Raw genomic sequence first — 23,166 nt, 5'->3', positions numbered from 1 at the left:
ATCAATAACTGATTGCAAACCAAGTCACGCACGTGCAACTAGAGTCTGCAGCGACAGTGTCTACGTGCACAGCTCATACGCGCTTTTTCGAGGGGTTCGCTTCTCCGCCGGCAGAAAAACAAGCCAGACTCGACTAACGCAGGCGCTTCTTTACATCGGATCGGGCACTGTTGCTTTTCTTTTCTTTTTCTTTTCTTTTTCTTTTCTTTTTCTTTTCTTTTTCTTTTCTTTTTCTTTTCTTTTTCTTCTCGCCTGGTATAATATTCTTGTTGAGCACCCACCTGTCCAAAATCCCATATACCTGCCCTGTTCCTCGCCATTCGTCTTCAAATTCTCGAACTGCTCGTCTGTTTTCTTTCTTCACCGCTTTGCATTGTCCGGCCCAATCCGTCGCGTACTTCTCGTTGTTCTCTTTCCCATTCCGATATTACTGACTGGCACAGAACGGCAAAACACCCAGTTGAGGTATTCCCACAGGGGGAAAGCAAGCCGTCAAGATGGTGTACATTCGCCAGCATCAATTGCCTAATTTGAAGAGTTACCGGTATGCGGGTGTCGACCACTCGTTCATAAGCCGGTACATTCTCAAGCCGTTCTACAATAACTTTGTGATCCACTGTTTTCCCATGAGCATGGCGTGAGTTTCCCTTTTTCCTATTGCGGAAAAATGACGATGATGATGAAAGGTCATGGCTAACCGTCGCGCAGGCCCAATGCCGTAAGTGTTTATTCTTACTCTAGCCCTTTGCATCTTCTGTGCCCTCTTGCCCAATGCGTCAATGATGATAATAACACAAGGACCGTATGACGTTAGATCACCCTGACGGGCTTCTTATTTGTGGTAATTAATCTCTTCACCGTGCTCTATTACAACCCGACGCTGGACCAGGACTGTCCCCCTTGGGTCTATGCCAGCTGCGCGCTGGGTCTTTTCCTCTACCAGACGTTCGATGCTGTAGATGGCATGCAGGCGTATGTCTTCTCCACCCCATTTTCCCGGTTTTCGCGTACTGAAGTATCTGTGTTAGGCGGAGAACGAGACAGAGTGGTCCTCTGGGTGAACTGTTTGATCACAGCGTCGATGCTTGCAACACCGCATTGGGTGTCTTGATCTTCTGCTCTACGATGAACTTTGGTCAATCATGGGCTACCGTGTTGACTCTGTTTGGATGTACGTGCAGCTTCTGATTGTACGTTTGAGAGAGGCTGACTGATCTTTAGCCACCATGACCTTCTACGTTCAGACCTGGGATGAGTACTACACCCAGGTGTTGACGCTGGGTATCGTCTCGGGCCCCGTGGAAGGAGTGCTGACGCTCTGCGTGGTGTTCGCATTTACGGCCTACGAAGGTGGCGGCAGCTTCTGGCACCGTGCTATGTTCGACACCGTCGGCGTGCCCAAGTTGGATTGGATCCCCGAAGCCGCCTATGAAATGTCCTTTACGCAGTGGTACCTGGTTTATGGTGGTCTGCTTCTCTTCTTCGCCACCGGATCCAGCATCTACCACGTCGTGCAAGTCCGCAGGGAACGCGGCCAGGACCCTATCAAGCCCCTGTTCGGTCTTCTCCCTCTTGTGGCGACTTGGATCTTCGTCCCGGCCTACCTGTACTTGCAGCCGGCTATTTTGGAGAATCACTTGATTCCATTCGTTCTGTACGTTGGCTTGATTAACGCCTATTCTGTGGGCCGGATGATCGTGGGACACCTGGTCAAGACTCCCTTCCCGTACTTTAACATTCTTCAGGTTCCATTGGCTCTCGCCGTGTTCGACAGTGCGGGTCCTTTCTTTGGTCTCTGGTCTAGCATTCTTGGAGCCGATTTGAGCAGCCAGGTGGCGTTTGTGTTTGTTTCGCTTGGTCTGGCTGTTGGTATCTATGGAAGCTTCGTGGTATGTCTAAACGGTTCCATTGATCTTTACGACGAAGACTAATGTGTTGCAGCATGACGTTATCACCACGATCTGCGATTATATCGATATCTGGTGCTTGACTATCAAGCACCCGCACGTCGAGGAAGCGCAGGCCACTGCCAGGGAAGGCGTTGCCGTTGCGAAGAAGGCCCAGTGATTGGCTCGTTGGGTGCCTGACCAATCGCATATCAACTATGCGACACTTCTAGGGTGAAATAGTTCGATTTCTTTCTCTTTCCTGATGACCAACGGCCAAGATGGGGCTTTTGGAGAATCTAGACCATCTCGCGCGCGTAGGTATTGCATTCAAAAGGTTGATATCATTCATGTGTATAACAGCGGTAATTACCATTAGCGATAGAGCGTTGTATTTAGCAATTGACTGCATTTCTTCATCTCTAAAAGCCATAGATCTCTCGAGAAGTTGCTAGGCCGTTGTATGAACCCGCGAATCGGCATCTTCTCCGTCCGATCCCGCGCCGCTGATTGGCCGGTCCCCTTGCCGTACCGGTCACACCAAGGCCTACCCAAAACAGGCAAGTAAGCGAGGGTTTCAACCCTAGTAATTTTTGCCCCCCAAACTCAGGCGCGGGCTAGTGAGGGTGTGCTGCCCCCAATTGAGAATTCGCTTCGAAATCGCCCATTCTCCACGAGACCTCTCTTCCGCTTTTTCACCAACCATCCCCAAGCAGGCCATCTCTATCAGCGCCTTTATTCAACCTATCTCGCTGATCGACTTTTTGTCTCGTCAAGATGGTGAGTTTTGTTTTTATTCCTCAGGATGCTGTTCGATGTCGTATCTACGTTACAACGACGAGGATGCTGTCGCTGTCAGATGGGGGGACTTCATCGCCGTCGCCGTCGCTGGTCACCGACCGACCGTTCATTGCAAATTGAAGGATGAGAAGGAGATAACTAACCTTTGTTCGTGTCAATAGGTTCTCGCGGTCGACCTCCTCAACCCTACGCCTCAGGCTGAGGCCCGTAAGCACAAGCTCAAGGTATGTCGCTACATATCCTGAGCACACCACACCCCCCCCGTCCACCAAGGTCCCAAGACTGATTCGATTTTTTCTTCTCGCAACAGACCCTTGTGCCCCAGCCTCGCTCTTTCTTCATGGACGTCAAGTGCCCCGGCTGCTTCACTATCACCACCGTCTTCTCGCACGCCCAGACCGTTGTCATCTGCGCCGGTTGCTCGACCGTTCTCTGTCAGCCCACCGGTGGTAAGGCTCGTCTGACCGAGGGCTGCTCTTTCCGGAGAAAGTAAATGTGACGCGAACGAACGTCGGCCGGAACGGAGCGGAGCGATTTGATGTGATGTGATGAGAAAAGAAATGTGGCGTTTCTTGCTTCTTTTTTTCGACGGATGGATTAATACCTTTTTTTTCTTTTCTTTTACAATGAAAGGAATGGAATGAAATGAGCAGCAGCCGCAGCAGATAGAAGATGGAATCCTCGCCCAGATCAGATCCCCCTCCAAAAATTTGACAAAATTTCGACAACAAAAAATGTTTTGAAAAGTGTGGCATTTCTGTTTAGGCTTCGTTTTTCTTGCTTACAACTTCTTACGATGGGGAGTTCCGGATATCTAGCACATGGTCGGTCTACAAGCTATGTCAATACGTTTTTCACTATCGTCCTGTTACGTGTTTATTTTTTTGTACGACTTGTTTCGACGAATGCACATGCGATTGCAATTAAAACAACTGTCAACGATGGATCGACCACTAGAACAGCAACGAAGACACCAACAACATCGGCAACGCGCACCCCAGCCATGACGACTTCGATATGGGATATGAGGGATGCGGAATTGGTTATGGATACTGTCTTGGGTTGGCGGATAGGTTCAGCACGTTTCCGGGAACCTTGTGCTGGCCCAAGTCATACATATCCATGACCTCTGTTGCTGTCTCGAGTGGTCGTCTGTAGTCTGTTCGTAGCCTTCTTGCCCTACGCCCCACGCGATCAATGACTTTCTGGAATCTCGTATTCGATCTGTATGTCATGGCCCATCACCCCGGATTAACCCGGTGCCCCACCGGCGCTAGTAGGCTATGCAAGGTTACGACTGTAGTTCGTATACTGCACTAAAATACTCCGTACGTACTCTAATCATTGCTGTAACATAATCTAGATGCTAACACAACCATGCACCAGAAAACCTCCCATATATCTATCATAACCTAGACAACCGCCTCTAACTATAACACGAACCAACTCAGACCTCCGTCAACGCCCTCGCCTTCCCCCGAATCTCATCCCCGAAATCCAACGGATTCGCCGGATCCCCACCCGTCATCAACGCCAACTTCCCGGTCCGATCACTAACCAGCATATTCGCAAACTGGTTTCTGGAAAGCACCTCCTGCGCCTGCGAGCGGGCTTCGCGGTCGCCGGTGCGGAATTTCTCGGCGTCGATGGACTTTAGCGTGCGGTGGGTTGTGCGGACGAAGTCGAACAGGAAGAAGAGGGTTGGGTGGGTGGCGGGGGGTTGCATTTGGGGGTGGGATTCGAAGGCTCTGTTTGTTTCTTTCTTAGTTGGGGGGTTTGTGAGAGAGGGGAGGGAAGGGTAGGGTTGGTAGGGGAAGGCAAGGCATACGTGAGGAGCTCGCCCATTTGGGAGTCGACTTTGTCGAGGTTGACGTTGAGTTGGTCGGCGCTCATTTTGGTTGTAGTTCTTTCTTGTTTGTGAATTGGTGAATTTCTGAGGAGATTTGTTGGCTGGTAAAAGAGTACTCGAGATCAATGTTAGTGGATAGCGGAGGTACGTCACTTTGTCCCAATTCGGCTTAGTACCCTCGTCACTATATTTTTTTTTCTCCTCCATCCACAAACGACCACTACTATGTATCTCCATTATGCTCTCGAAACAAGGCCCCCCAATTGAACTGTACCTTGGAAGTCGTGAGCCATTTCGAATATGCTGGCCATATCAACCCTCTTATGCAGACGAGCAGAAGGCTATATGACCTGCTGAACCCCGTCCTCTATCGCTTTGCCATCCGCAACAATTACGGCGTTGAAATTTTCAGATGGGTAATTAAGCATGGCAGGATCCGGGTTGCTCATAAGATGCTCGACGAAGGGGTCTTGTCGAGGGCCGCGACGGATGGAAGATGATGGGCGAGGCGGTTCGAAATCGAGATGCTGTTATGGTAGACCTGTTGCAGCAAAACGGAATTGAATCAATTCTTGATGTTCGTCGAAAGGAATGGGTTTATCCAAGAGAGTTCACTACCGGCCATATCGGTTGCAAGCTTTTGTGTACAGCGCTAGAATATGCGGGCATATCCGTGTTGCGAGTCTTGGTCAAGCATGGGTTTACGAAAGGGGGAACGATGGCAAAAGCAAAAAGGAGTGTGGATCTCAGTATGGATGAGTTTATCAAGGTGCATTTATCACAAGCGGCTAACGAGTTCACCGCTATGCTTAGTTTTCTGCCACTGTATTCTGCTGCTGGTAAAAAGAACAATACGGCCGCAGTTCATTGTTTGCTTAATATTGGAGCTGACCCAAACATCGACGAATCTATAATGGCACCAGTGATACTTTGGGCGATATATAACCAAAATCTGGAGACTTTACGGCTCCTCCTTGGCCATGGGGCCCGCATTTGGGACGTTTGGTGTGACCGTGGGCTCATAGAAAACTGGCCGAAGATGACTTGGCTTCGAGAGAAAGAAACCACAGAATGGGACACAAAGGCTGCAGAGCTCATCCCGCCATGAGTTCTGATAAAAGCGTTGATGGTTCCGATGCCGGCAGTTGGGATAGGGTCATGAATCTAGCAGCACTGTGCGGGTCTGTGTCTGTTATCAAACAAATCCTTGAAAAGAGAAGCCCCATGAAGATACGAAACCCTGGGGTTCACGTACCTTCTTGCACGATGATATCGATGAGCTCCAGCTACCGCTTGCCCTTGCCGCAAAATGGGGACATGGATGTGGTTGCGATGCTGCTTGACTATGGCGCAGATCCAAGTGCCCAAGGTGCCGACATCTGGTCAGGTGTTTTATATAACGCTATATCGAGTGGCGATATCGAAATAGTGAGGCTTCTACTGGATAAAGGCATTGATGTCGAGTTACTCTACAACGCATTACTTTGCAGCTGGAGCCTGATCATCAAGGACTCCATTTTGAATCCCGTAAGGTGCTGCATTTCATTTGTTTCAAAACTAGCTTTTGCTTTGGAACACTGAAAGTAGTCTAGAGATCGAAAAAGGTACCCTAAACAGCGCACGTGATTCACAATCAAGCGCTCCGCACTGCTTATCTTATCGCATAAAATCACCGAATCAGATTCGTCCCCAAAACTAACCAACAACCTCCCCGGTCGTCCATGTATAACAGACCCTCGCTCCTGTTGTCCCTCTCAAGCCGACCATTTACCAGACCCTCCTTTCGAAAATCCTCCCATATTACCTATTGCTACATATCCACATTTACACCACCACAGTCACCACAACCACAACCAACCATGACCTCCAAACCCCCCCGCCAACCCCTCAAACTCCTCATGCTGCACGGCTACACCCAATCCGGAACCCTCTTCCACGCCAAATCCCGCGCCCTAATCAAACACATCACAAAAGCCTTCCCCCTCCACGAAGTCGCCGCCATCTACCCAACAGGCCCCATCCACCTCGACCCCGCCGACATCCCGGGCTACGAGCCCTCCCCGTCCTCAGAAAAGGAAGAGAAGATTGAAGCGTACGGGTGGTGGAGACGCTCGAACACCGCGAATCCGCCGCTGTATCTTGGTATTGAGGACGGTTTGGCTGCTGTTGCGAAGGTGTTGAAGGAGGAGGGGCCGTTTGATGGGGTGGTTGGGTTTTCGCAGGGTGCTGCGCTGGCGGCGATGGTTGCAGGGTTGTTGGAGAGTGGGAGGAAAGGGGCTTTTGAGAAGTATGCAGATGCGAGGGTTGCGTGTGAGGGGGTTGATTTGAGTGGTTCGACGGAGAAGGATGTTGCTTCGATTGCGTTTCCGGGGTCGTTTGAGGAGGTGCAGCATCCGCCGTTGAAGTTTGCGCTGTGTTATAGTGGGTTCCGGGCACCGGGGCCGAGATATCGTGCGTTTTATGAGAGTCCGGCGATTCAGACGCCTGTGTTGCATGTGTTGGGGTCTTTGGATGCGGTTGTTGATGATAGTCGGAGTCGGGCGTTGGTTGAGGCTTGCGTGGGGGATCCGGAGAAGGAGGGGAAGATTGTTTGGCATCCGGGTGGGCATTTCTTGCCTAGTCAGAGGCCGTTTTTGGATGCTGCTGTGAATTTTATTCAGGAGAGGTTGGGGAACAAGGAGGATAAGGGTAAGGAGGAGGAAGAGGAGGATGTGAATAACATGGACCTGCCGTTTTGAATGTGATACTGTTTTTGTGCATGTTTGGATATATACTGCATCAATATACCACTACGTTCTGTTAGAACCTGAACATTTAAGAGGAAGTCATTCCGCGTTCTACATCAGATAGATTATTTTACACGCTGTCGCAAACCTTCAGCGCCTAGTTCATTCATATCCACATCCATCTTCTAAGATAAAAGAGACAAAAAGAAAAATATATCTTAGCGAGCCTTGGTCGGAAGGATCCTAGCCATCATCTCCTCCTTGGTAATCAAGTGATCGATGCGCTCCAGGTGGTTCAAGAGGTTCTTCATATCACTGCTCCATTCGTTCAGAACGTCGTCAGCGTCGCGGGGTTTGGCGAAGTTGATCAAACGGGCTGGACGGTCAATCTTGGCATAAATGGTCTTCGATGTGACCAGGTCACTGATGTACTTCTCCGTTTCCTCCTCAGCCAAATCCAGGAGCTGGGTCAGACGGCCCATTTGGATACGGGTGTAGTATTTGGCAACAACGCGCACGTTGTGCTCAATGACACGCTTCCGGAAGTCCTGCCACCTCTTGTGCGCCTGGTCCTCGGCGGTCTGGCCGGGTTGGGCGTCAAACACATCCGTGTTACAAAGATGAGGGCCAAATTCCTCCGAAACATAAGGCCAGCGCATCAATTCAGGGATGGTAAATAGCTTCACCAACCGCGACTCAACGGGAACAGTCGAAAGACGACTGTCCTGCTGGATGCGGTGCAACAGATCTGATTGTTCGTTGTCATATGGCGACAAGGCAATGTAGTAAACAATCCGTGCAAGTACCTTTGACGTTTGTTAGAAACGACATTCAAGTCTGATAGAAGGACCAACTTACAGCCTGCAACTGCTCTGGGTTGTTTTCGACCGACTCCGTATCCAAGACTTCCCGGTAGTGTTTGCAGACGTCGAGATACTTGTACTCGTGGTTGGCAAGGATAATCTGCTGCTCGAAGTAACGAAGCTTCAAATCCGTCACATCATCGTCAACCTCCATCGGGGCCTCGTCAGGCGCACGAGTCTTCTCCTGCTCCTCAGCCTCCTTCTTGAGCTGCTCGATTTGTTCGGGGGTCTTCTTCGGCTTGCGGGAGAAGTAGCGTCTGTTGATCTTGCGGCTCAGGATGGTAGCTTGCGTCCAGTCGCCCCGTTCTATGCACAGAGAAACTTGCTCCAGAATAAACTCGGTCTTTTCCCTCCTGGTCATGGAACCAAATGTCTCCACCTGGAGCTCGCACAGGATATCGGCGGCAGAATTAAGGTCGCCTTGGGACTTCTTAATGTGGGATAGGATGCGGGTAACACGGGCTCTCTCGACTTCAACGAAAATCTGTAAACATATTAGCAACCAGCCCACCACGAAGATACTGATAGAACCGACCTTGCCCTCCGTCACTGTCCGCAAAGCTTCAATAACCGACAACTTCACGTCCATATTAGGTGTTTGGTCAATGAACGTCATAACCGTCTGGATCATTCGCGTCGTGGCCTGTTTGAGTTGTCCATGTTTCTTCGATAGAAGGAGTACTTGGTCGTTGAGGAGGTTCCAGTCACCGGCATTCTTGCAGATTGTGACAATGGCGACAAGGAGTCTGGATGTAGTGGCCAAGTCAGTTGCCTAGAAGCCAAGCCAGAGTTAGATACGAATCCTGGATTGTTGATCGATAGAAGTAAGATCGATATCGTACCTGTCTTGCCTGTTTTTCCAATCCCAGCAACTTGTCGATGGCACCCTGGACATCGGTCTGTGGACGGTCAGCATTCGGGTAAGCCCAGTATACACACTGGTCGTTCAAACCTTTGCGAGCTGCTCCGCCTCCGGAATCAACTTGTCAGCATCCTTGCTGTAGTCCTTCTCGGGCTTGAGAATGCCGTCGGACATGGTGACGAGGTGCTGCTACGTCACGGCTTCAGACTGGTTTCTGGGATCGAAAATGGAAAGATAGGGTTGTCGTGACTCAGCGCAAATGGCAAATGCGACCTTCCCGTAGTCAAAGGTTGAATGAGGATAGAAAGTGGGTTGGAGGAGAATGGATGAAGCTCTAACGACAGACATCATCAACGCCCTTTGCGGAGGACGAGCTGGCGGCGGAAGCTCTGATGCACGTGACCAGGGCGCTATCGGCGAGATCTACAGCTGGTCTCGCGTTGTCAACAAACATCTTCTTCATCTCTGGACACTTGCTTAAGGACAGAGCTTGAGATTATTGAAGATCTATTCTTTAACTAACGTCTTTTATGTTGCAATTACAATGCAATTGCAATGCCGTTACAGGACAGAGTACCGTACAGGACTCTTTACGAGCAATATGGGGCAGCCCGCTCTCACCATGCCAAACGAACTAACAATCCAGATTGCACTAATAATTCCAGCATAACTTGCACTAATATTATGACCCTTTCCAGACCAATGAAACCATGTCTATTCTCTTTACATCGAGCGATTGCTGTCAACTGGTCCCCGGGACGCTTAGTAAGCCATTTCCGATCACGCAATATCAAATTGACTGCATCGGGATTTGCCAATTAGGATCAGATCGAGTATAAACAGAAGAATTTTGAGCAGCGATCACTGCAAGAAATCTCAGTTTCATTCGGGAAGAACCTCGTGTGTTATCAATTGCCACAGATACGCTTATCGGGCTGTCATCGTTGTCTGTCACTGGAAAGTGTTGCTGTTATCGTCGATTCGTGGGCATTTTTCCGCGGAGCTTGGAGTTTGCAGGGTTCAAATATCGTCTGTGTCCAGATCGGCTCTTTTCGATGTGGTGTTGAAATTGGACTAAGTCAAGACGCTTTCAATTCTATCTTAAGCCATACTAAGTGATCGTTCGCCAATTTCAACCATACGAACCTTACTGTGGCAAACCGGCACGATGAAGGACGCATCGTGTGATAACGGCCCCTGGGCACCATTGCTGGCGGCCGTGAATGCCGAATCACAGGTGCATTTGATCATCGGATCAAACGCTCTGGCAGCAGCTCGTTGCAGCAAGAGTCTGGATGCCGGCGCAAGGCCGATTATCATTGCACCGGAAACGGCTGATTTGCAATATACCCTGTCTGAGCGCATTCAAAATGGTTCAGCAGAATGGGTACGCAGAGAATTCCAAGATGACGACTTGACAACTTTGGGGCGGGAGGAAGTTGACCAAGTGGTGGACATGGTCTTTGTTACTTTGGGCGGTAGCCACCCACTGAGTATGTAGATCATGCGTATGCTCGAGGTCATGGCCCGGTTTCTAACATCTTCACAGGCCCACACATTTCGAAGCTGTGTCGACGTCTCAGGATTCCAGTCAATGTATCAGATGCCCCGGGGCTTTGCACGTTTATGTTGCTTTCTACGTACTCGGATGGCCCTCTCCACGTTGGCATTACAACATCAGGACGAGGATGTAAGTTGGCTTCGCGTTTGAGAAGGGAAGTTTCTTCTTCGTTACCATCGAACCTCGGAAGCGCCATCGACAGACTAGGCGCAGTGAGACGTCGCCTGTGGGAAGAAGATCAAGCTGCCGGGCTTTGCGATACGGCTTTCGAGGGAGACGATGATGACGCAACGGGCCAGAAGCACACTTTTAACACATTATCGACGAACGATGAAATATACATGGCCAAAACGAGACGCATGCGTTGGCTTTCTCAGATTTGCGAATACTGGCCACTCCGCAAACTCGCCGCTATTACCGACTCTGATATCGACGACATACTCAAGGCCTATTCGTCTGTGAATGGCGATGCGCGAGATGTTAACGGCGTAACAACGAGGAAAGGAAAGATCATTTTGGCTGGTTCTGGTCCGGGGCACCCCGATATGCTCACTCGGGCCACATATCATGCCATCCAAAGCGCAGACATCATTCTGGCAGACAAGCTCGTGCCAGAGCCTGTTTTGAACTTGATCCCACGCAGGACGGAAGTCCAGATTTCCCGCAAATTCCCCGGGAACGCAGACCAGGCGCAAGAGGAATTCCTCCAAATGGGACTAAAGGCATTGCGCAGCGGGAAACAGGTACTCCGACTGAAACAGGGCGATCCCTACCTGTACGGCCGTGGCGGCGAAGAGTTCGAATTCTTCCGAAACGAAGGACACATCCCCGTGGTCCTACCGGGTATCACCAGCGCACTGAGCGCTTCCTTATTCGCTGAAATCCCAGCGACTCATCGAGGCGCAACGGACCAGGTCCTGATCTGCACTGGAACCGGCCGGAAGGGCGCAGCGCCAGAACCCCCTACCTACGTGCCTACGCAAACAGTGGTCTTTTTGATGGCCCTTCACCGGCTCTCAGCACTCATAGAATCTTTGGTCAACGCACCAGCAGAGGACAGCGGTGCCCGGCCTTGCACGCCCTGGCCCAGGGATACACCGTGTGCTATCATCGAGCGTGCCTCGTGCACCGACCAGCGCGTTATCCGTACAACTTTGGAGCATGTATGTACAGCATTTGAGGCAGAGGGCTCGCGGCCTCCAGGGCTGTTGGTGGTTGGCGTAAGCTGTCATGTCTTGCATAAACCTAATAAACAGAAATGGGTTGTCGAAGAGGGATTCAAAGGTCTGGATGAACTGCGCGATCCGTCTACGATGAATGAGCAGGAATGGAAGGACTTCTAGATGGCTTATGGTCATGGATTGATAACGGTCCAACGGATTATGATCATGACAATTATTTTGGTTTCAACAACGGAGTTGGATGTGGGGAAAAGAAAAGTAAAGATACCCGTACATAGATTTAAATTCATGAATTTCCATTCTATCTATTTCTTGGACCTCTGTTCGTACAAATTCCTTTGTTTCACATGAAAGTCACGGGACCCGCCGCCGCTAAAGAGTGGACTCTCCAACAACTTCGCCGATCATCCAACATCATCAACAACCACCATCAACCCATCGCATCATGGCCGGAGACAACAAGACTTACGTATCTAACGGAGAAGTCCTTGGAGGGTAAGTTAAAATAACCTAGCTTTATCGAAGAATCACCACCGTGGAGGAGACGAAAGAGATAAGCAGCTAACAAGTTCGAACTGTCGCAGACCACCGGTCTCTGTTCGCATCTCGCGCTTCTTCGAGTCTGTCTATATCTTTTTCGGTCTTTACTTTACAACCCTTCTCTCGGTACGTTCCCTTGTCTTCATTTTGAAGGAGTGGTGGGATTAGTCGCATCGCGACTGTGCACCGTCCATCAACCACATCACTCTACGACTACGATAAATCAGAACATAGCTGACCCTGCTACTTTTTCTACTAGTTTGACCCCTACACCACCGCCCAAAACTCGCAGTTCAACATTTCCCGCCGAGGAGACAGATTGGGAGGTAGCAGCTACGGATCTGGCGGGGGTGGCGCAGGAGGTCCCGGTGGTCCTGGAGGTCCTGGGCCAAGAACAGGAAGGCTTGGGCGGGTAGATGATATTCGGGGACCGGAGTGTGGTTCTTGCCGGGGATGATGATGAAAGGATTGGGTGACAAGACAAGCGCTTGTGTCCAGGATTGAGCGTGCTTTGATACCAGACCTGTTTGACGAGGGTGTCAGTGGGTAAAATGGAATGGTTTTATTGCGTTTTCTGGGGTTGTAGGAATGGGACGTTTGTTAAATGGCTTTTCTCTGTCCGCTTGTCTGGTAATGGTACCCGTGGCTCTGGTACGGGATGAGTTCCGTAACGAGGGTCATCGCTGCATCATGATGCAGTATTATTCACGATGTTGCCATTGAAGAAAAGTCGCATCCAAAGTGAATCAATTCGAACCCGGTTGTTTTAAGAAAATATCTGCAGGTCAGCTAGAATCCGAATCACTTGGTATGTTCTCTTGTTGAGTCTTAGGGACGGCCATTGACATTCATATAGGTACCTGGCCGACGTATACCACCATGACTTCGATCAGCACCCCCAACAGCAATGCCGACTGGGCAGCTCTGACCTCGACAATGCGAGACTCCCTACCCAGCACCTACAACGTATACCATACCCCACGCCCCGACATTATCTATCGTTCCCTCGACCACACCTTAGTGCTCGATTCTGCAACGGAGAAAGACATAGAAAAGCTCTGCTCCGACGCCCAATTCCACCGGTTCGCCTCGGTTTGCGTTCGTCCCAGGCATGTGCGGCAGGCAGTACGAAGTCTCGAGAAAGCCCACGAAGTCGCCGTTGACTGTGTCGTGGGTCATCCGGACGGCAAGCAGGACACCGAATCCAAAGAAGACGAAGCGCGGATCGCGCTCGAGCAGGGCGCGACGGAGATCGACCTGGTTGTTAACTTCTCGCTCCTGAAACAAGCGAGGTACTCGGAGGTCTATGCGGATGTCCTGGAGGTGCGCAAGATCGCAGCAGATGCTAAGCTGAAGGTCACTCTTGAGACGCCGGTGTTGACTCGCGACGAGGTCGTTGCGGGTTGTATCATTGCGAGCCTCGCGGGGGCGGATTTCGTCAAGACTTGTACGGGGACTAGGGAGCCGTATCCATCGACTGAAACTGTGGGTCTGATGCGCACTACTGTCGATGCTGTTGGTAGGGGAACGAAGGTCAAGGCGAGTGGTGATTTCAAGACCGCGGAGGAGATTATTCAGATGATGAAGGCTGGGGCTGATCGGGTGGCTAGTTCTTCGTCGGCGGATGTTCTGGAGGAATTGAATGGCGAGGAATTGCACGAGCAGGGTGCATCACATTCCATGTATTAGCCATTGTGGTGTTATAGATTAAAAATAGTTGTTGATGTGGAATTCATCCGTTTTCAATCTTTCATCTGTATGTATTGTCGGTGGAGCACGACGTCATCGCCCAGGAACCACAAAAATTTTTGGGAAATGCGGACTCTGCTTTTCTCCGATCCCATTAGACCGCTGTCACAACAAGTATCCTAGTATAACTCTCTTTTTAGCTAACCAGCCTCCTCCAAGATGAAAGGGCCCAATGCCAAGGTACGCGTGTTGTTATACCTGCCCTCGTGCAACCCACTGACACCCCGAAGAAGCGCAAGACGTCCAATGACCAAAATAATGGCCGGAATGACAACCAAGATGACATCTTCACCTCGAAGCCCACGGCCGTTTTCACTCCAAAGGGAGGCCGGTCACACACCCTGAGCATTGCGATCCCGGGGAGTATTGTGGCCAAGTATGTCTTCCCCGAGTCCTGAGTCAACAACGAACCTAGTTGACAGTGTACTTTGTTTGCGATAGCTGCCATTCCGTCGAACAAAAATCGTTCCTAGCCGGAAGTATCGCACGAGCCCTCGCCGTTTTCTGCGTCGACGAAGTTATCATTTTCGACGACGATGAGAAAAGCATTAACACCAAGAAGAACAATAACGACTCGAACGACGCCAACGAATCCCCCATAACCAAACTAAAGCATCAAATCAGCAAGGATGACTCCCAACCGGGCGGATTTACAGCCTACTCCGACCCCTCACACTACCTCGCCCATCTATTATCGTACCTCGAAACCCCGCCGTATCTGCGGAAACACCTCTTCCCCATGCATCCCAATCTGCGAACTGCCGGTTTACTACCTAGTCTGGATATGCCGCATCATCTGCGCGCGAACGAATGGTGCGATTACCGCGACGGAATTGCTGTCTCTGAAACAGTCGTGGATACCGGGTTACCGCAGAAAGTGAACATTACGAACGAGCAGTTTTCCGATCAATCGCGCGTCACTGTGCGGTTTTCGTCCCAGGATGATCCGGAGAATGCAGAAGCCGTTGAATCCTCCGCACCTCGTATGGAAGCTGGTTATTACTGGGGTTACTCCGTGCGCCGCTGCGGACCTCTCTCATCTGTCTTTACGGAATGTCCGTTTGATGGCGGATACGATCTCTCCTTCGGTACATCAGAGCGCGGAGCTCCTCTTACCGAGATCCTGAAGCAAGATGAAGGCGATGGCGGTGGAGGCGATCTAGGATACAAACATCTCCTCATAATCTTCGGCGGTGTCGCGGGTCTCGAGACCGCCGTGAGGAATGATCACCAACTCCGCGATATGGGTATTCGTCCGACTGAGGCGGAGAAATTGTTCGATCACTGGGTTAATATTCTCCCCGGACAGGGGAGTAGGACTATCCGTACGGAGGAAGCAGTCTGGCTGGGCCTGACGGGGTTACGGGGATTGGTTGAAGGGACGCATCGGTTGAGAGGGTCATCGTAGGAAGGAAAAGCTCATACCCTTGTATTATCAAGTGTTTGATTGCATACTAGATTCATATGCATGTTTATTTTATAGGTGTTTCCAGGCGCATGGTATTTTCGCCTTATGGGAAAGACAAAAGAGTCAATGCATTCACAATTCAAATTCAGAGCACAGAGGAGCCACTGTATCAAACCTTTCCATAGCTGAACAGCAAGTTTGCAGTCATCTCTGTTGGTGCCATAGATATTTTGAGCCAACAGGTTGCTGTAAGGTGCATGAACCTCCTTCAACTGAGGTAGACGAAAAGTCAAAAGCATTATTCTATACGCACATTATACAGGAAAGAGAAAAAGAGGGTGAAGTGAATTGCGGAGTGAAAAAAAAAAAAAAAAAAAGGCAATGGAGCCAACTACGTTAGAAAGGATGATATTGCAGCCCTGGCTATTCAACATTGTACATTCACAACCCTACTAAGAAATCACCGAATGGTATAACCGCCATCAATCTTAATATCCGCACCATTGATCATAGCGCTCAAATCCTATTCACCAGTTAGCCCAGATCAAACCCCAAAACCCCTTTCTTTCAAAACTCACCTGACACAAGAAAAGCACAGAATCCGTAACCTCCTCCGGCATCGCAAACTTGCCCGTCGGAATAGCCTGCAAAATAGCCTCTTTCACAGAAGGCTCTCCCCAAGCCTTCTGCGCCAGCGCCGTCCACGCCACGGTAGGCGATACCGTGTTCGAGGTAATACCACGACCTCCCCACTCAGATGCCATAGAGCGGGTTAAACCCAGAAGTGCAGCTTTCGAAGCACAGTACGCGCTCTGCTTAGGTAGCGCTACGTGCGCTGCCTGGGATGCGATGTTGACGATTCTGCCTGGTGGGGGAGGACTTGTTGACGATTCTGCGACTTTTGATGCGGAGAAGTAGAGTCTTGCGAATGCTTGAGAGCATAGCATTGGGCCCATCACGTTGGTGGTGAGATGTTTCATGGTTTCTTCGGGGGGTGTGGTCTCCATGTCATTCAGAGAAACGTATCCCGCGGTGTTAACCAGGATACTTGGGAATGCCCTTTCGCTTGGAGAAGATGTCGAAGGCGCGACCATCTCTTTCTCCAATGTGTCGAACGCCGACTGCACGGATTCCGGAGATGTGATGTCGCATGCATATGCCCGGATATCGTCTGCTGTGTTTGGAACCCCCGCGTATCCAGCCTCGAGAAGCTCGTCTCGACGATCGGCCTCGAATGGGGCATATAGAATTGCGAGACGGGCGCCTTGTTGTCTGAGTTTCTTTCCTATGCTTGAGCCGAGACCACCTGGTGTTCCATTGAGTTAACATGTCTTCAATTGCCAGTGTGGACATCTTGATACCTACCTAGGCCTCCGGGGATAATAGCTAATCTGCGTGCGAATGCCATGATCTTTAGGGCAACAAGAAGGGTGTAGTATGTACAGAATAGGTACAATATGGATGAGGTTCAATGATATTTACACCAATATATACAGCTGGAGATACAAATTTTTACAAGATATGAGCCCCTCATTTTATGCACTCGGGGATGCTCCGATCTTCCAATTGTTCTTAATAACCCCAATTACTCTGTACATACCCCACGAGTATGATGTTGGGATCCACTTTTGACCGCAAAAAATAACTCTTTTGGGGATCTTAACTAATTGAACATCGGGCTTAATAAGGATATCAGATTCGGCACGTGACTGCCATGCCCTTTGTAGCACAAGTACTCCGGAGTACAACCATAGAGAAACAGTTGAGAACGCGATGATAAATTGTAAACGTAGGTATCAAAATTCCATGGTAATATATCCCCTCAAGCCAGAAACTAGCCCACACTACACTATGTCCTCCAACACGAACACCCCCTCCAACATAACCAAAATCAACCAAGAAATCCTCATCACCATCAGCGAAAAACACTCAATCCGCATCGTCGCCATACTCCCAACCTCCCACCTAAGCCTACAAGACTACACATTCTCAACCTCCACCCTCCTCCATCCCTTCATATCAACCTGGCAACCCACACACCTAACCCACCTCCTCGCCGTCGATGCATACCCCTGCCATACATTCACCGTAATCGACATCAAAAACCACCGCTATGACTACAGCACTGCGCATAAAAGGATTCGGGTGTTGCCGGTTTATATACTAAGGTTGTCGAGGAGGAGTGGGAAGTGGAGGGTTTTTAGGCGTGTGCCGGAGGATAGGAGGGTTGCACTGGATATTGCGGAGTTGCATTGGCATTGGAGTAATGGGCAGAGTCCGATTCCAGACGAGGCGCCCGTTTATATGGATCCGAGGAAGGATTGATGAATGGGTATGTTTATACATATAAGGGTATATTACACTGCCACACCAACCTAAATACCTAATATACATAACCCATAAAAAGAGGGGAATCCTAAACAAACAACGAGCTCCCCGGCATAATCCCCTCAACCCCAGTCTCCCCCTCAATCATCGACCCCAGCTTCCTAGCCCGATCCTCCAGAATCAACTTCTCAGCCTCCCACCGCTTCCGCTCAAGCGCCTTAGCCTTAACGTTCTTCTCCCCTCCAAACCAGGAACCCTGCGCCTTGTCAGCGGCCTGAATCTCCTCGCGCTCAGCATGCGCTACCAAGTTCCCGACCATAGTTCGCCAGTTCTCGAGGCCAACTTTGAGACACTCTGCGCAGCGTTGGCGGGGGTTGTCTTCGGAGTCGACTGCTGGAGAGCCCAGTTCAAGGATAGTAGCTTCGGCGGTATCGACGGCGTCGCGGGTCCAGGCTAGGCCTGTTTCTTTGGAGGAGGAGGCGTAGATGATTTCGCCGATGTAGGTCATCAGGGCTGCTTCGTCGCAGAGGGAGGATGGGGTACGGAGAGGCGGGTCGTTGCCTGATAGTGGTGGGTGTGGGTATTCGGCTGGGACAAGCATGTTTCTGATAGAGTAGAAGAGGGAGGAGATGGCGTCGTCGTTTGCTTTAGCGGGGGAGGGGAGCGCTGGGATTGTTGATGTGTCGCCGGGTGTTGAGGAGCGGCGGGCTTTTAGGACGGAGGCGAAGATGGACAAGGCGTTGGATAGATTGCCCTGCTTGGCATGGTGGACTGCAAGAGCTGTAGAGACGCGAATGACATTCTCAGACACAGGTGCGTTGCTGTTGTTCTTCAGCACACCAGTCTTCCGGTCCACGACCTTACCCACATCCACAGACAATCCCGTAGCCGCGATATCCATAGCCCACGTATACATATCCCCCGCCGTCTCCTTCAGCCCCTTGTAATCCAACCAATCCGCATAAGCCAGCGCAGCATCAACCTTCTGCCCCGTCTCAAACCCATTCGTCGTCAAGATCTTAATATAAAACTTCTCCGCACCCGGCGACGCAGCCTCACTATCATCCTCCCTCGGCACCTTCTTCTGCCCAGCAGGCATAGGCTTAGGCCTGGGGTTAGATGGCCCAACCACATACTCCACGGGCGCCGAAATCCTTTGCTTCCGATCCGTCAACCACCCATCCAGATTCTCCGCGGCCTTGGCCGCGCCCATCAACGCCTGGAAATACCCACGTCTCCAGGGCTCACTCTTGCCCGAGACATCAAATCCGTTTTCTCCAAGTTCCATCCCCTTCCCTTCCCCATTGAGGTCTTCCAATCGCTCAACCAACTCCCGCAGATACCCCGCAACCATGGGCCAATTCGTCATCAACTTCCCAATATCCTCTGGATGCATCAACGCCCGCGCGGACCGTAAACACCACCGACTCTTCCACGTCCATTCCTCCGGCGTCGGCCACTGATGTTCAATGCCTTCCTGGTACATCCCCAGCTTGATCACCTGGAACAGCACCAGGATCGCATAGAAGCTCAGACCGATGCGGAGGCCGCGGGAGATCCGGCGGCGGTAGTAGTCGCGGCTTTCTGTCGACATGAGACGCGCGAAGTGCTGACGGAGGTGAATTGGCCATGGTGTAAGACGGCTGCTTGTGCTGAGGAAGGGGAGTTGAGGACGGGTTAGCGCGGGGGAGACGAGTTGGTGGTTCGAGGTTTGGGTGAAGGGTCGGTTTTGGTGGTGGGCATGAGGCCAGATGCTTGGGGGTCGTAGGGGTCGCGTAATTCGGGGTATCCGGCTGGTATTGCGTGGTGATAGCATTGTGTTATTGTGGCGTTGATTTGAGGTTTTTGAGGAATTCGGTCATCAGTTATCGTGAAGTCGGCGGAGTAGATTTGTGTTTGTAGTATTTGCATTGTTTGTCATGTTTGTGAATATCACATGACTTTTCCGCTAGCTACTGGTACTCTGAGGTAGGAGCAGTATGGTAAAAAGAAAATTACAGTCATATTCTATTAACAAAGCAGATTTTATTCATACAGAACATCTGTATCCAACCCAAACCAAAACAATCCCAAAGCGCCAACGCTAATTTACGCACGGTCAAAGTAGCCCTCGCTCTCGAGCATGAGAACGATTTCGTGAACAATGCTGCGAACACTCTGCTTGGAGACGTCGACAGTGAGGTCAGCGTCAGAAGGAGCCTCGTACGAGTCATCGACACCGGTGAAACCCTGGATCTCACCAGCGTGAGCCTTGGCGTAGATACCGCGCTTGTCGGTCTTCTCACAGTACTCGAGCGGGGTGTTGACGTGGACGAGGAAGAACGAGCCACCCAGCTGGGAGACGGCATCACGGGCGGCCTTGCGCGAGTGCTCGTGGGGGGCAATGGGGGCGGCGATGACGGCGGCACCGGCGCGGGTCAGCTCACCAGCGACGAAAGAGATACGCTGGATGTTCTTGTGGCGGTCCTCGCGGGAGAAGCCCAGCTCGGAGGAGAGCTCGTGGCGGACAGTGTCACCAAGGAGCAGGGAGACGGAGCGACCGCCCTGCTGGTTCAGGGTAGCCTGCAGAGCACGGGCAATGGCGTCCTTGCCGGAGTTGATGTAACCGGTAAGGAAGATGGTGAAACCCTGGGATGCACGAGGGGGGTTCGACTCGCGCAGGATCTTGACGACCTCGGGGTACGAGAACCACTCGGGGATGTGAGCACCGGTGCGCAGGCGCTTGCGAAGCTCAGTACCGGAGATGTCGAGGGTGCGGACACCAGCGGGGACCTCGTCCTTGGGACGATACTCGTCGTCATCGGGGCAGTAGGTGACCTGCTGGAACTCGACGACCTCGATACCCAGCTCGGCCTTGTACTTCTCGACGGCGTGCTGGGCATCGTAGGGGCCGTAGAATTCCTCACCCTTGGAGTTCTTACCGGGACCGGCGTGGTCACGACCAACAATGAAGTGAGTGGCACCATGATTCTTCCGGATGATGGCGTGCCAGATGGCCTCACGGGGACCACCCATACGCATGGCCAAGGGCAGGAGACCCAGGACGGCCATACCGTTGGGGTAACTGGGGAGGAGAGCCTGGTAGGCACGGACACGGGTGAAGTGGTCAATGTCACCGGGCTTGGTCAGACCGACGACGGGGTGGATGAGGACGTTAGCCTGCTGGGCGCGGGCGGCACGGACGGTCAGCTCACGGTGAGCTCTGTGCATGGGGTTTCTGGTCTGGAAAGCGACAACTCGGTTCCAGCCGAGCTTGTCGAAGTGAATGCGCAGCTCTGCGGGGGTGTAGCGCAGAGCGACATAGTCGTAGTGGGCGAGTTTGTTGACGGCCTCGATCTTTCCACCAATGTAGAACTCTTCAGTCTTGGTGTAGAGGTACTGAACGGCGGGGTGGTCCTCGTCACCACCAAAGACAAGCTTAGCTTCCTTTTGCCTGTATTGCGTTAGTTTTCGGGTTATATAGCAGACGATTGATGTAATTTGCGCCATAAACACCCCGAATCACAGGACTGCGGTCGGGCTACTCCCACATTCCAAATATCGGCGAGTTTCCGTACCGAGTGGCGGAGAGAGTTCGGGAAGATGGAGGGGCAATAGGAAAAAAGAAAAAGAAAAAAAAAAAAAAAAAAAAAAAAAAAAAAAAAAAAAAAAAAAAAAAAAAAAAAACTCACTTGTCGGGACGGTAGATGTCGTCAATGGTCAGGATAGCCAGGTTCCGGTCGTCACGGAAGTCGCGCAGGGTAATGCGAGCACCGGGCTGAAGATTGTTGTCGGAGACGGTCTGCTGGGAGGCATCGAGAGTGATGGGCATAGAGAAGAGGTTGCCATCGGCAAGACGGACGTTTTCGCAGACACTTGGTCAATTAGTATTCGCTTCGTTATTTCTCGATTTTTCCGTGTAAAAAATACCTGCTCCAGTCCTTCTCGTTCATGAAGCCTGCACTGATCAGCATCTGCACTGCGCTACACCCCACCACTGCAGGAAATTAAGACATACCCTCAAGAGGAGAGAAACCACCGTTCATAACCAGCTCAAGATCGCACAGCTGGCGCTCATTGAGAACGACAGCAGGCAGAGTCTCGGCCTCAGCAGAGAGCTCGTTGTTGCGAGGGGCATCGCGGGCAAGGAGGTCCTTGAGGACACCACCGTGGGGAGAGTTGGCCATTGTGTATGATAGAGAAATGAAAGAATGAGATGATATGAAGGAGGGAAGATGGAGGGGAAGAGGGGGAAGAAGAAGAAAATAAGAAGAAAAACAGGACAGGTTTATTTTATGCTCCAAATGGCAGTGGTGGAGCTCGACTACGTACGACAGTCGATTCTCATTTTCGCACGGCCGTTTCCATGGTTAATATTCTTGGGAATATTATTTGTACACTGGCTTAACATAACAACTTTTGTCATAGCCTTACAGTATGGCGTGCTTGTCAGATATCTGTGCTGTACGGAGTACGGATAGATATCTTACTCTTCATGCCCTCTGTGCGGATACTATACAAACAACTTCTCCGAGGAAATGCATACAACGACTCCGGAGGACTTCCATCCAGTATCCTCTACAGTACTCAAGACTCGATCGTCACGATTTTCAGGGGGCCTGAGGCCGTCACGGTTTCGCATACGTATGCTCCCCCTTCTCCTGTTCATCTGTCATCTGTAGAGTGTTCAGTCCTCTATCAACACAGTACAAGTACAGCCACTGTCTATCCTGATACTTGTATCTGTACCTCATTCTTCTAGAACGCTGTAACCGCCGTCACGTGGCGCCCGGGATCACGCCATTGCCCACCGCCTTTGCGTGATCCCGACGACGTTGGTCTTGGCAACACGTGACTTGAGCCCTATTTGGCAATTCTCACCACGATGATAATTGTCAGGAGTGAGTACGCAGTGCTCCAGTATCATCATGGTCTGAGTACTTGTACTTGCTAGCCAGGGACATCCCTCCTGTGGTTAGGGGTACATGCATCTGGTATACGAATGTTGAAACGTATACTCATCTGACGCGTTTTGCATAGACGCTGTCTCGTGTTTGCTTGATGTAAAGTACTTGCAAAAAGTAAATAAGTTTTCTCTGGCATAACCACCTCTCTTAAACTGAGTGCGTACCACATGCCTCATGTCTATTACGGAATACATCTTGGCAGGGGTCCGTTCACAATGCCAGAGACGTTTAATTGCATTACGTACACTAATGTGCTGTCCCAGTCTACCCCATAAGAACAATAAACACAGCCATTCCATAGTCTCTGGTCCCTGTTTCCACAGCGGCTGAGCCCGCGTGGGTTCTGTAATTTGACATCCATCGACCCAATGATTCTACTCAACAGATTCGAGTCCGCGGCCACGTACAAGCATGTAGGGAGACGGGGTACAGAGTAAAGCAACATGGGACATCACTCAAATATAAT

At 50.9% G+C, this 23,166-nt stretch overlaps 13 protein-coding genes across 13 annotated transcripts; 8 read left to right on the top strand and 5 right to left on the bottom strand.

Annotated features, from left to right (window-relative positions):
* Positions 1-262: 262 nt before the first annotated feature.
* Positions 263-2,308, top strand: ASPGLDRAFT_47077 (aminoalcoholphosphotransferase). The gene is made up of 6 exons (XM_022546587.1): positions 263-637; positions 709-718; positions 815-972; positions 1,029-1,171; positions 1,222-1,889; positions 1,942-2,308. Exons 1-6 carry the CDS (start codon positions 498-500, stop codon positions 2,065-2,067), a joined length of 1,245 nt encoding a protein of 414 aa, XP_022400942.1. The 5' UTR covers positions 263-497; the 3' UTR covers positions 2,068-2,308.
* A 355-nt stretch (positions 2,309-2,663) lies between these two features.
* Positions 2,664-3,180, top strand: ASPGLDRAFT_66515 (40S ribosomal protein eS27; the record flags this gene model as incomplete). The annotated part of the gene is made up of 3 exons (XM_022549027.1): positions 2,664-2,666; positions 2,849-2,911; positions 2,998-3,180. 3 exons carry the CDS (start codon positions 2,664-2,666, stop codon positions 3,178-3,180), a joined length of 249 nt encoding a protein of 82 aa, XP_022400941.1.
* Positions 3,181-4,134: 954 nt separating this feature from the next.
* Positions 4,135-4,580, bottom strand: ASPGLDRAFT_35523 (uncharacterized protein; the record flags this gene model as incomplete). The annotated part of the gene is made up of 2 exons (XM_022544575.1): positions 4,135-4,435; positions 4,516-4,580. The coding sequence occupies 2 exons, from the start codon at positions 4,578-4,580 to the stop codon at positions 4,135-4,137; spliced, it is 366 nt and encodes a 121-aa protein (XP_022400940.1).
* Positions 4,581-4,789: 209 nt separating this feature from the next.
* On the top strand, positions 4,790-5,973 carry ASPGLDRAFT_47075 (uncharacterized protein). The gene has a single exon (XM_022546586.1). The coding sequence runs from the start codon at positions 5,033-5,035 to the stop codon at positions 5,642-5,644; it is 612 nt and encodes a 203-aa protein (XP_022400939.1). The 5' UTR covers positions 4,790-5,032; the 3' UTR covers positions 5,645-5,973.
* A 273-nt stretch (positions 5,974-6,246) lies between these two features.
* Positions 6,247-7,355, top strand: ASPGLDRAFT_47073 (alpha/beta hydrolase). Its single transcript, XM_022546585.1, has one exon. The coding sequence runs from the start codon at positions 6,396-6,398 to the stop codon at positions 7,272-7,274; it is 879 nt and encodes a 292-aa protein (XP_022400938.1). The 5' UTR covers positions 6,247-6,395; the 3' UTR covers positions 7,275-7,355.
* Positions 7,354-9,317, bottom strand: ASPGLDRAFT_149460 (proteasome regulatory particle lid subunit RPN5). The gene is made up of 5 exons (XM_022542037.1): positions 9,078-9,317; positions 8,968-9,024; positions 8,661-8,897; positions 8,121-8,609; positions 7,354-8,068 (listed from the first exon to the last, which is right to left on the bottom strand). Exons 1-5 carry the CDS (start codon positions 9,159-9,161, stop codon positions 7,481-7,483), a joined length of 1,455 nt encoding a protein of 484 aa, XP_022400937.1. The 5' UTR covers positions 9,162-9,317; the 3' UTR covers positions 7,354-7,480.
* A 383-nt stretch (positions 9,318-9,700) lies between these two features.
* ASPGLDRAFT_47071 (putative siroheme synthase) lies at positions 9,701-12,047 on the top strand. The gene is made up of 2 exons (XM_022546584.1): positions 9,701-10,480; positions 10,537-12,047. The coding sequence occupies exons 1-2, from the start codon at positions 10,156-10,158 to the stop codon at positions 11,889-11,891; spliced, it is 1,680 nt and encodes a 559-aa protein (XP_022400936.1). The 5' UTR covers positions 9,701-10,155; the 3' UTR covers positions 11,892-12,047.
* Positions 12,048-12,174: 127 nt separating this feature from the next.
* ASPGLDRAFT_35519 (uncharacterized protein) lies at positions 12,175-12,685 on the top strand (the record flags this gene model as incomplete). The annotated part of the gene is made up of 3 exons (XM_022544574.1): positions 12,175-12,224; positions 12,314-12,395; positions 12,497-12,685. 3 exons carry the CDS (start codon positions 12,175-12,177, stop codon positions 12,683-12,685), a joined length of 321 nt encoding a protein of 106 aa, XP_022400935.1.
* A 463-nt stretch (positions 12,686-13,148) lies between these two features.
* Positions 13,149-15,426, top strand: ASPGLDRAFT_126354 (uncharacterized protein; the record flags this gene model as incomplete). The annotated part of the gene is made up of 3 exons (XM_022540637.1): positions 13,149-13,951; positions 14,167-14,394; positions 14,460-15,426. The coding sequence occupies 3 exons, from the start codon at positions 13,149-13,151 to the stop codon at positions 15,424-15,426; spliced, it is 1,998 nt and encodes a 665-aa protein (XP_022400934.1).
* A 377-nt stretch (positions 15,427-15,803) lies between these two features.
* Positions 15,804-16,930, bottom strand: ASPGLDRAFT_171322 (putative short-chain dehydrogenase/reductase). Its single transcript, XM_022542735.1, has 3 exons — positions 16,792-16,930; positions 16,005-16,732; positions 15,804-15,949 (listed from the first exon to the last, which is right to left on the bottom strand). Exons 1-3 carry the CDS (start codon positions 16,832-16,834, stop codon positions 15,887-15,889), a joined length of 834 nt encoding a protein of 277 aa, XP_022400933.1. The 5' UTR covers positions 16,835-16,930; the 3' UTR covers positions 15,804-15,886.
* A 347-nt stretch (positions 16,931-17,277) lies between these two features.
* Positions 17,278-17,751, top strand: ASPGLDRAFT_35515 (uncharacterized protein; the record flags this gene model as incomplete). The annotated part of the gene is made up of 1 exon (XM_022544573.1): positions 17,278-17,751. One exon carries the CDS (start codon positions 17,278-17,280, stop codon positions 17,749-17,751), a length of 474 nt encoding a protein of 157 aa, XP_022400932.1.
* A 91-nt stretch (positions 17,752-17,842) lies between these two features.
* ASPGLDRAFT_35514 (uncharacterized protein) lies at positions 17,843-19,570 on the bottom strand (the record flags this gene model as incomplete). The annotated part of the gene is made up of 1 exon (XM_022544572.1): positions 17,843-19,570. One exon carries the CDS (start codon positions 19,568-19,570, stop codon positions 17,843-17,845), a length of 1,728 nt encoding a protein of 575 aa, XP_022400931.1.
* Positions 19,571-19,724: 154 nt separating this feature from the next.
* Positions 19,725-22,284, bottom strand: sC (sulfate adenylyltransferase). Its single transcript, XM_022546583.1, has 4 exons — positions 21,752-22,284; positions 21,664-21,691; positions 21,426-21,608; positions 19,725-21,187 (listed from the first exon to the last, which is right to left on the bottom strand). Exons 1-4 carry the CDS (start codon positions 21,918-21,920, stop codon positions 19,843-19,845), a joined length of 1,725 nt encoding a protein of 574 aa, XP_022400930.1. The 5' UTR covers positions 21,921-22,284; the 3' UTR covers positions 19,725-19,842.
* Positions 22,285-23,166: the final 882 nt, after the last annotated feature.

Source organism: Aspergillus glaucus (assembly GCF_001890805.1).
Source record: "Aspergillus glaucus CBS 516.65 unplaced genomic scaffold ASPGLscaffold_10, whole genome shotgun sequence".
NCBI lineage: Eukaryota > Fungi > Ascomycota > Eurotiomycetes > Eurotiales > Aspergillaceae > Aspergillus > Aspergillus glaucus.
Note: the sequence above shows the minus strand (reverse complement) of the source record. Positions and strands in the feature narration are given on the sequence as shown.

Excerpts from the sequence above, each read along its gene's own strand:
- ASPGLDRAFT_47077 (XM_022546587.1), top strand. The coding sequence starts at position 498 with ATGGTGTACATTCGCCAGCATCAATTGCCTAATTTGAAGAGTTACCGG. Across the intron at positions 973-1,028 it reads GCTGTAGATGGCATGCAGGC|GCGGAGAACGAGACAGAGTG; the intron begins GTATGTCTTCTC and ends TATCTGTGTTAG. Across the intron at positions 1,172-1,221 it reads CGTGTTGACTCTGTTTGGAT|CCACCATGACCTTCTACGTT; the intron begins GTACGTGCAGCT and ends ACTGATCTTTAG.
- ASPGLDRAFT_47075 (XM_022546586.1), top strand. The coding sequence starts at position 5,033 with ATGATGGGCGAGGCGGTTCGAAATCGAGATGCTGTTATGGTAGACCTG.
- ASPGLDRAFT_47073 (XM_022546585.1), top strand. The coding sequence starts at position 6,396 with ATGACCTCCAAACCCCCCCGCCAACCCCTCAAACTCCTCATGCTGCAC.
- ASPGLDRAFT_149460 (XM_022542037.1), bottom strand. The coding sequence starts at position 9,161 with ATGTCCGACGGCATTCTCAAGCCCGAGAAGGACTACAGCAAGGATGCT. Across the intron at positions 8,610-8,660 it reads GGACAGTGACGGAGGGCAAG|ATTTTCGTTGAAGTCGAGAG; the intron begins GTCGGTTCTATC and ends ATATGTTTACAG. Across the intron at positions 8,069-8,120 it reads ACCCAGAGCAGTTGCAGGCT|GTACTTGCACGGATTGTTTA; the intron begins GTAAGTTGGTCC and ends CAAACGTCAAAG.
- ASPGLDRAFT_47071 (XM_022546584.1), top strand. The coding sequence starts at position 10,156 with ATGAAGGACGCATCGTGTGATAACGGCCCCTGGGCACCATTGCTGGCG. Across the intron at positions 10,481-10,536 it reads GGGCGGTAGCCACCCACTGA|GCCCACACATTTCGAAGCTG; the intron begins GTATGTAGATCA and ends ACATCTTCACAG.
- ASPGLDRAFT_171322 (XM_022542735.1), bottom strand. The coding sequence starts at position 16,834 with ATGGCATTCGCACGCAGATTAGCTATTATCCCCGGAGGCCTAG. Across the intron at positions 16,733-16,791 it reads TATTATCCCCGGAGGCCTAG|GTGGTCTCGGCTCAAGCATA; the intron begins GTAGGTATCAAG and ends ATGGAACACCAG. Across the intron at positions 15,950-16,004 it reads CTGTGCTTTTCTTGTGTCAG|GATTTGAGCGCTATGATCAA; the intron begins GTGAGTTTTGAA and ends ACTGGTGAATAG.
- sC (XM_022546583.1), bottom strand. The coding sequence starts at position 21,920 with ATGGCCAACTCTCCCCACGGTGGTGTCCTCAAGGACCTCCTTGCCCGC. Across the intron at positions 21,692-21,751 it reads TGGTTTCTCTCCTCTTGAGG|GCTTCATGAACGAGAAGGAC; the intron begins GTATGTCTTAAT and ends TGATCAGTGCAG. Across the intron at positions 21,188-21,425 it reads GACATCTACCGTCCCGACAA|GCAAAAGGAAGCTAAGCTTG; the intron begins GTGAGTTTTTTT and ends AACGCAATACAG.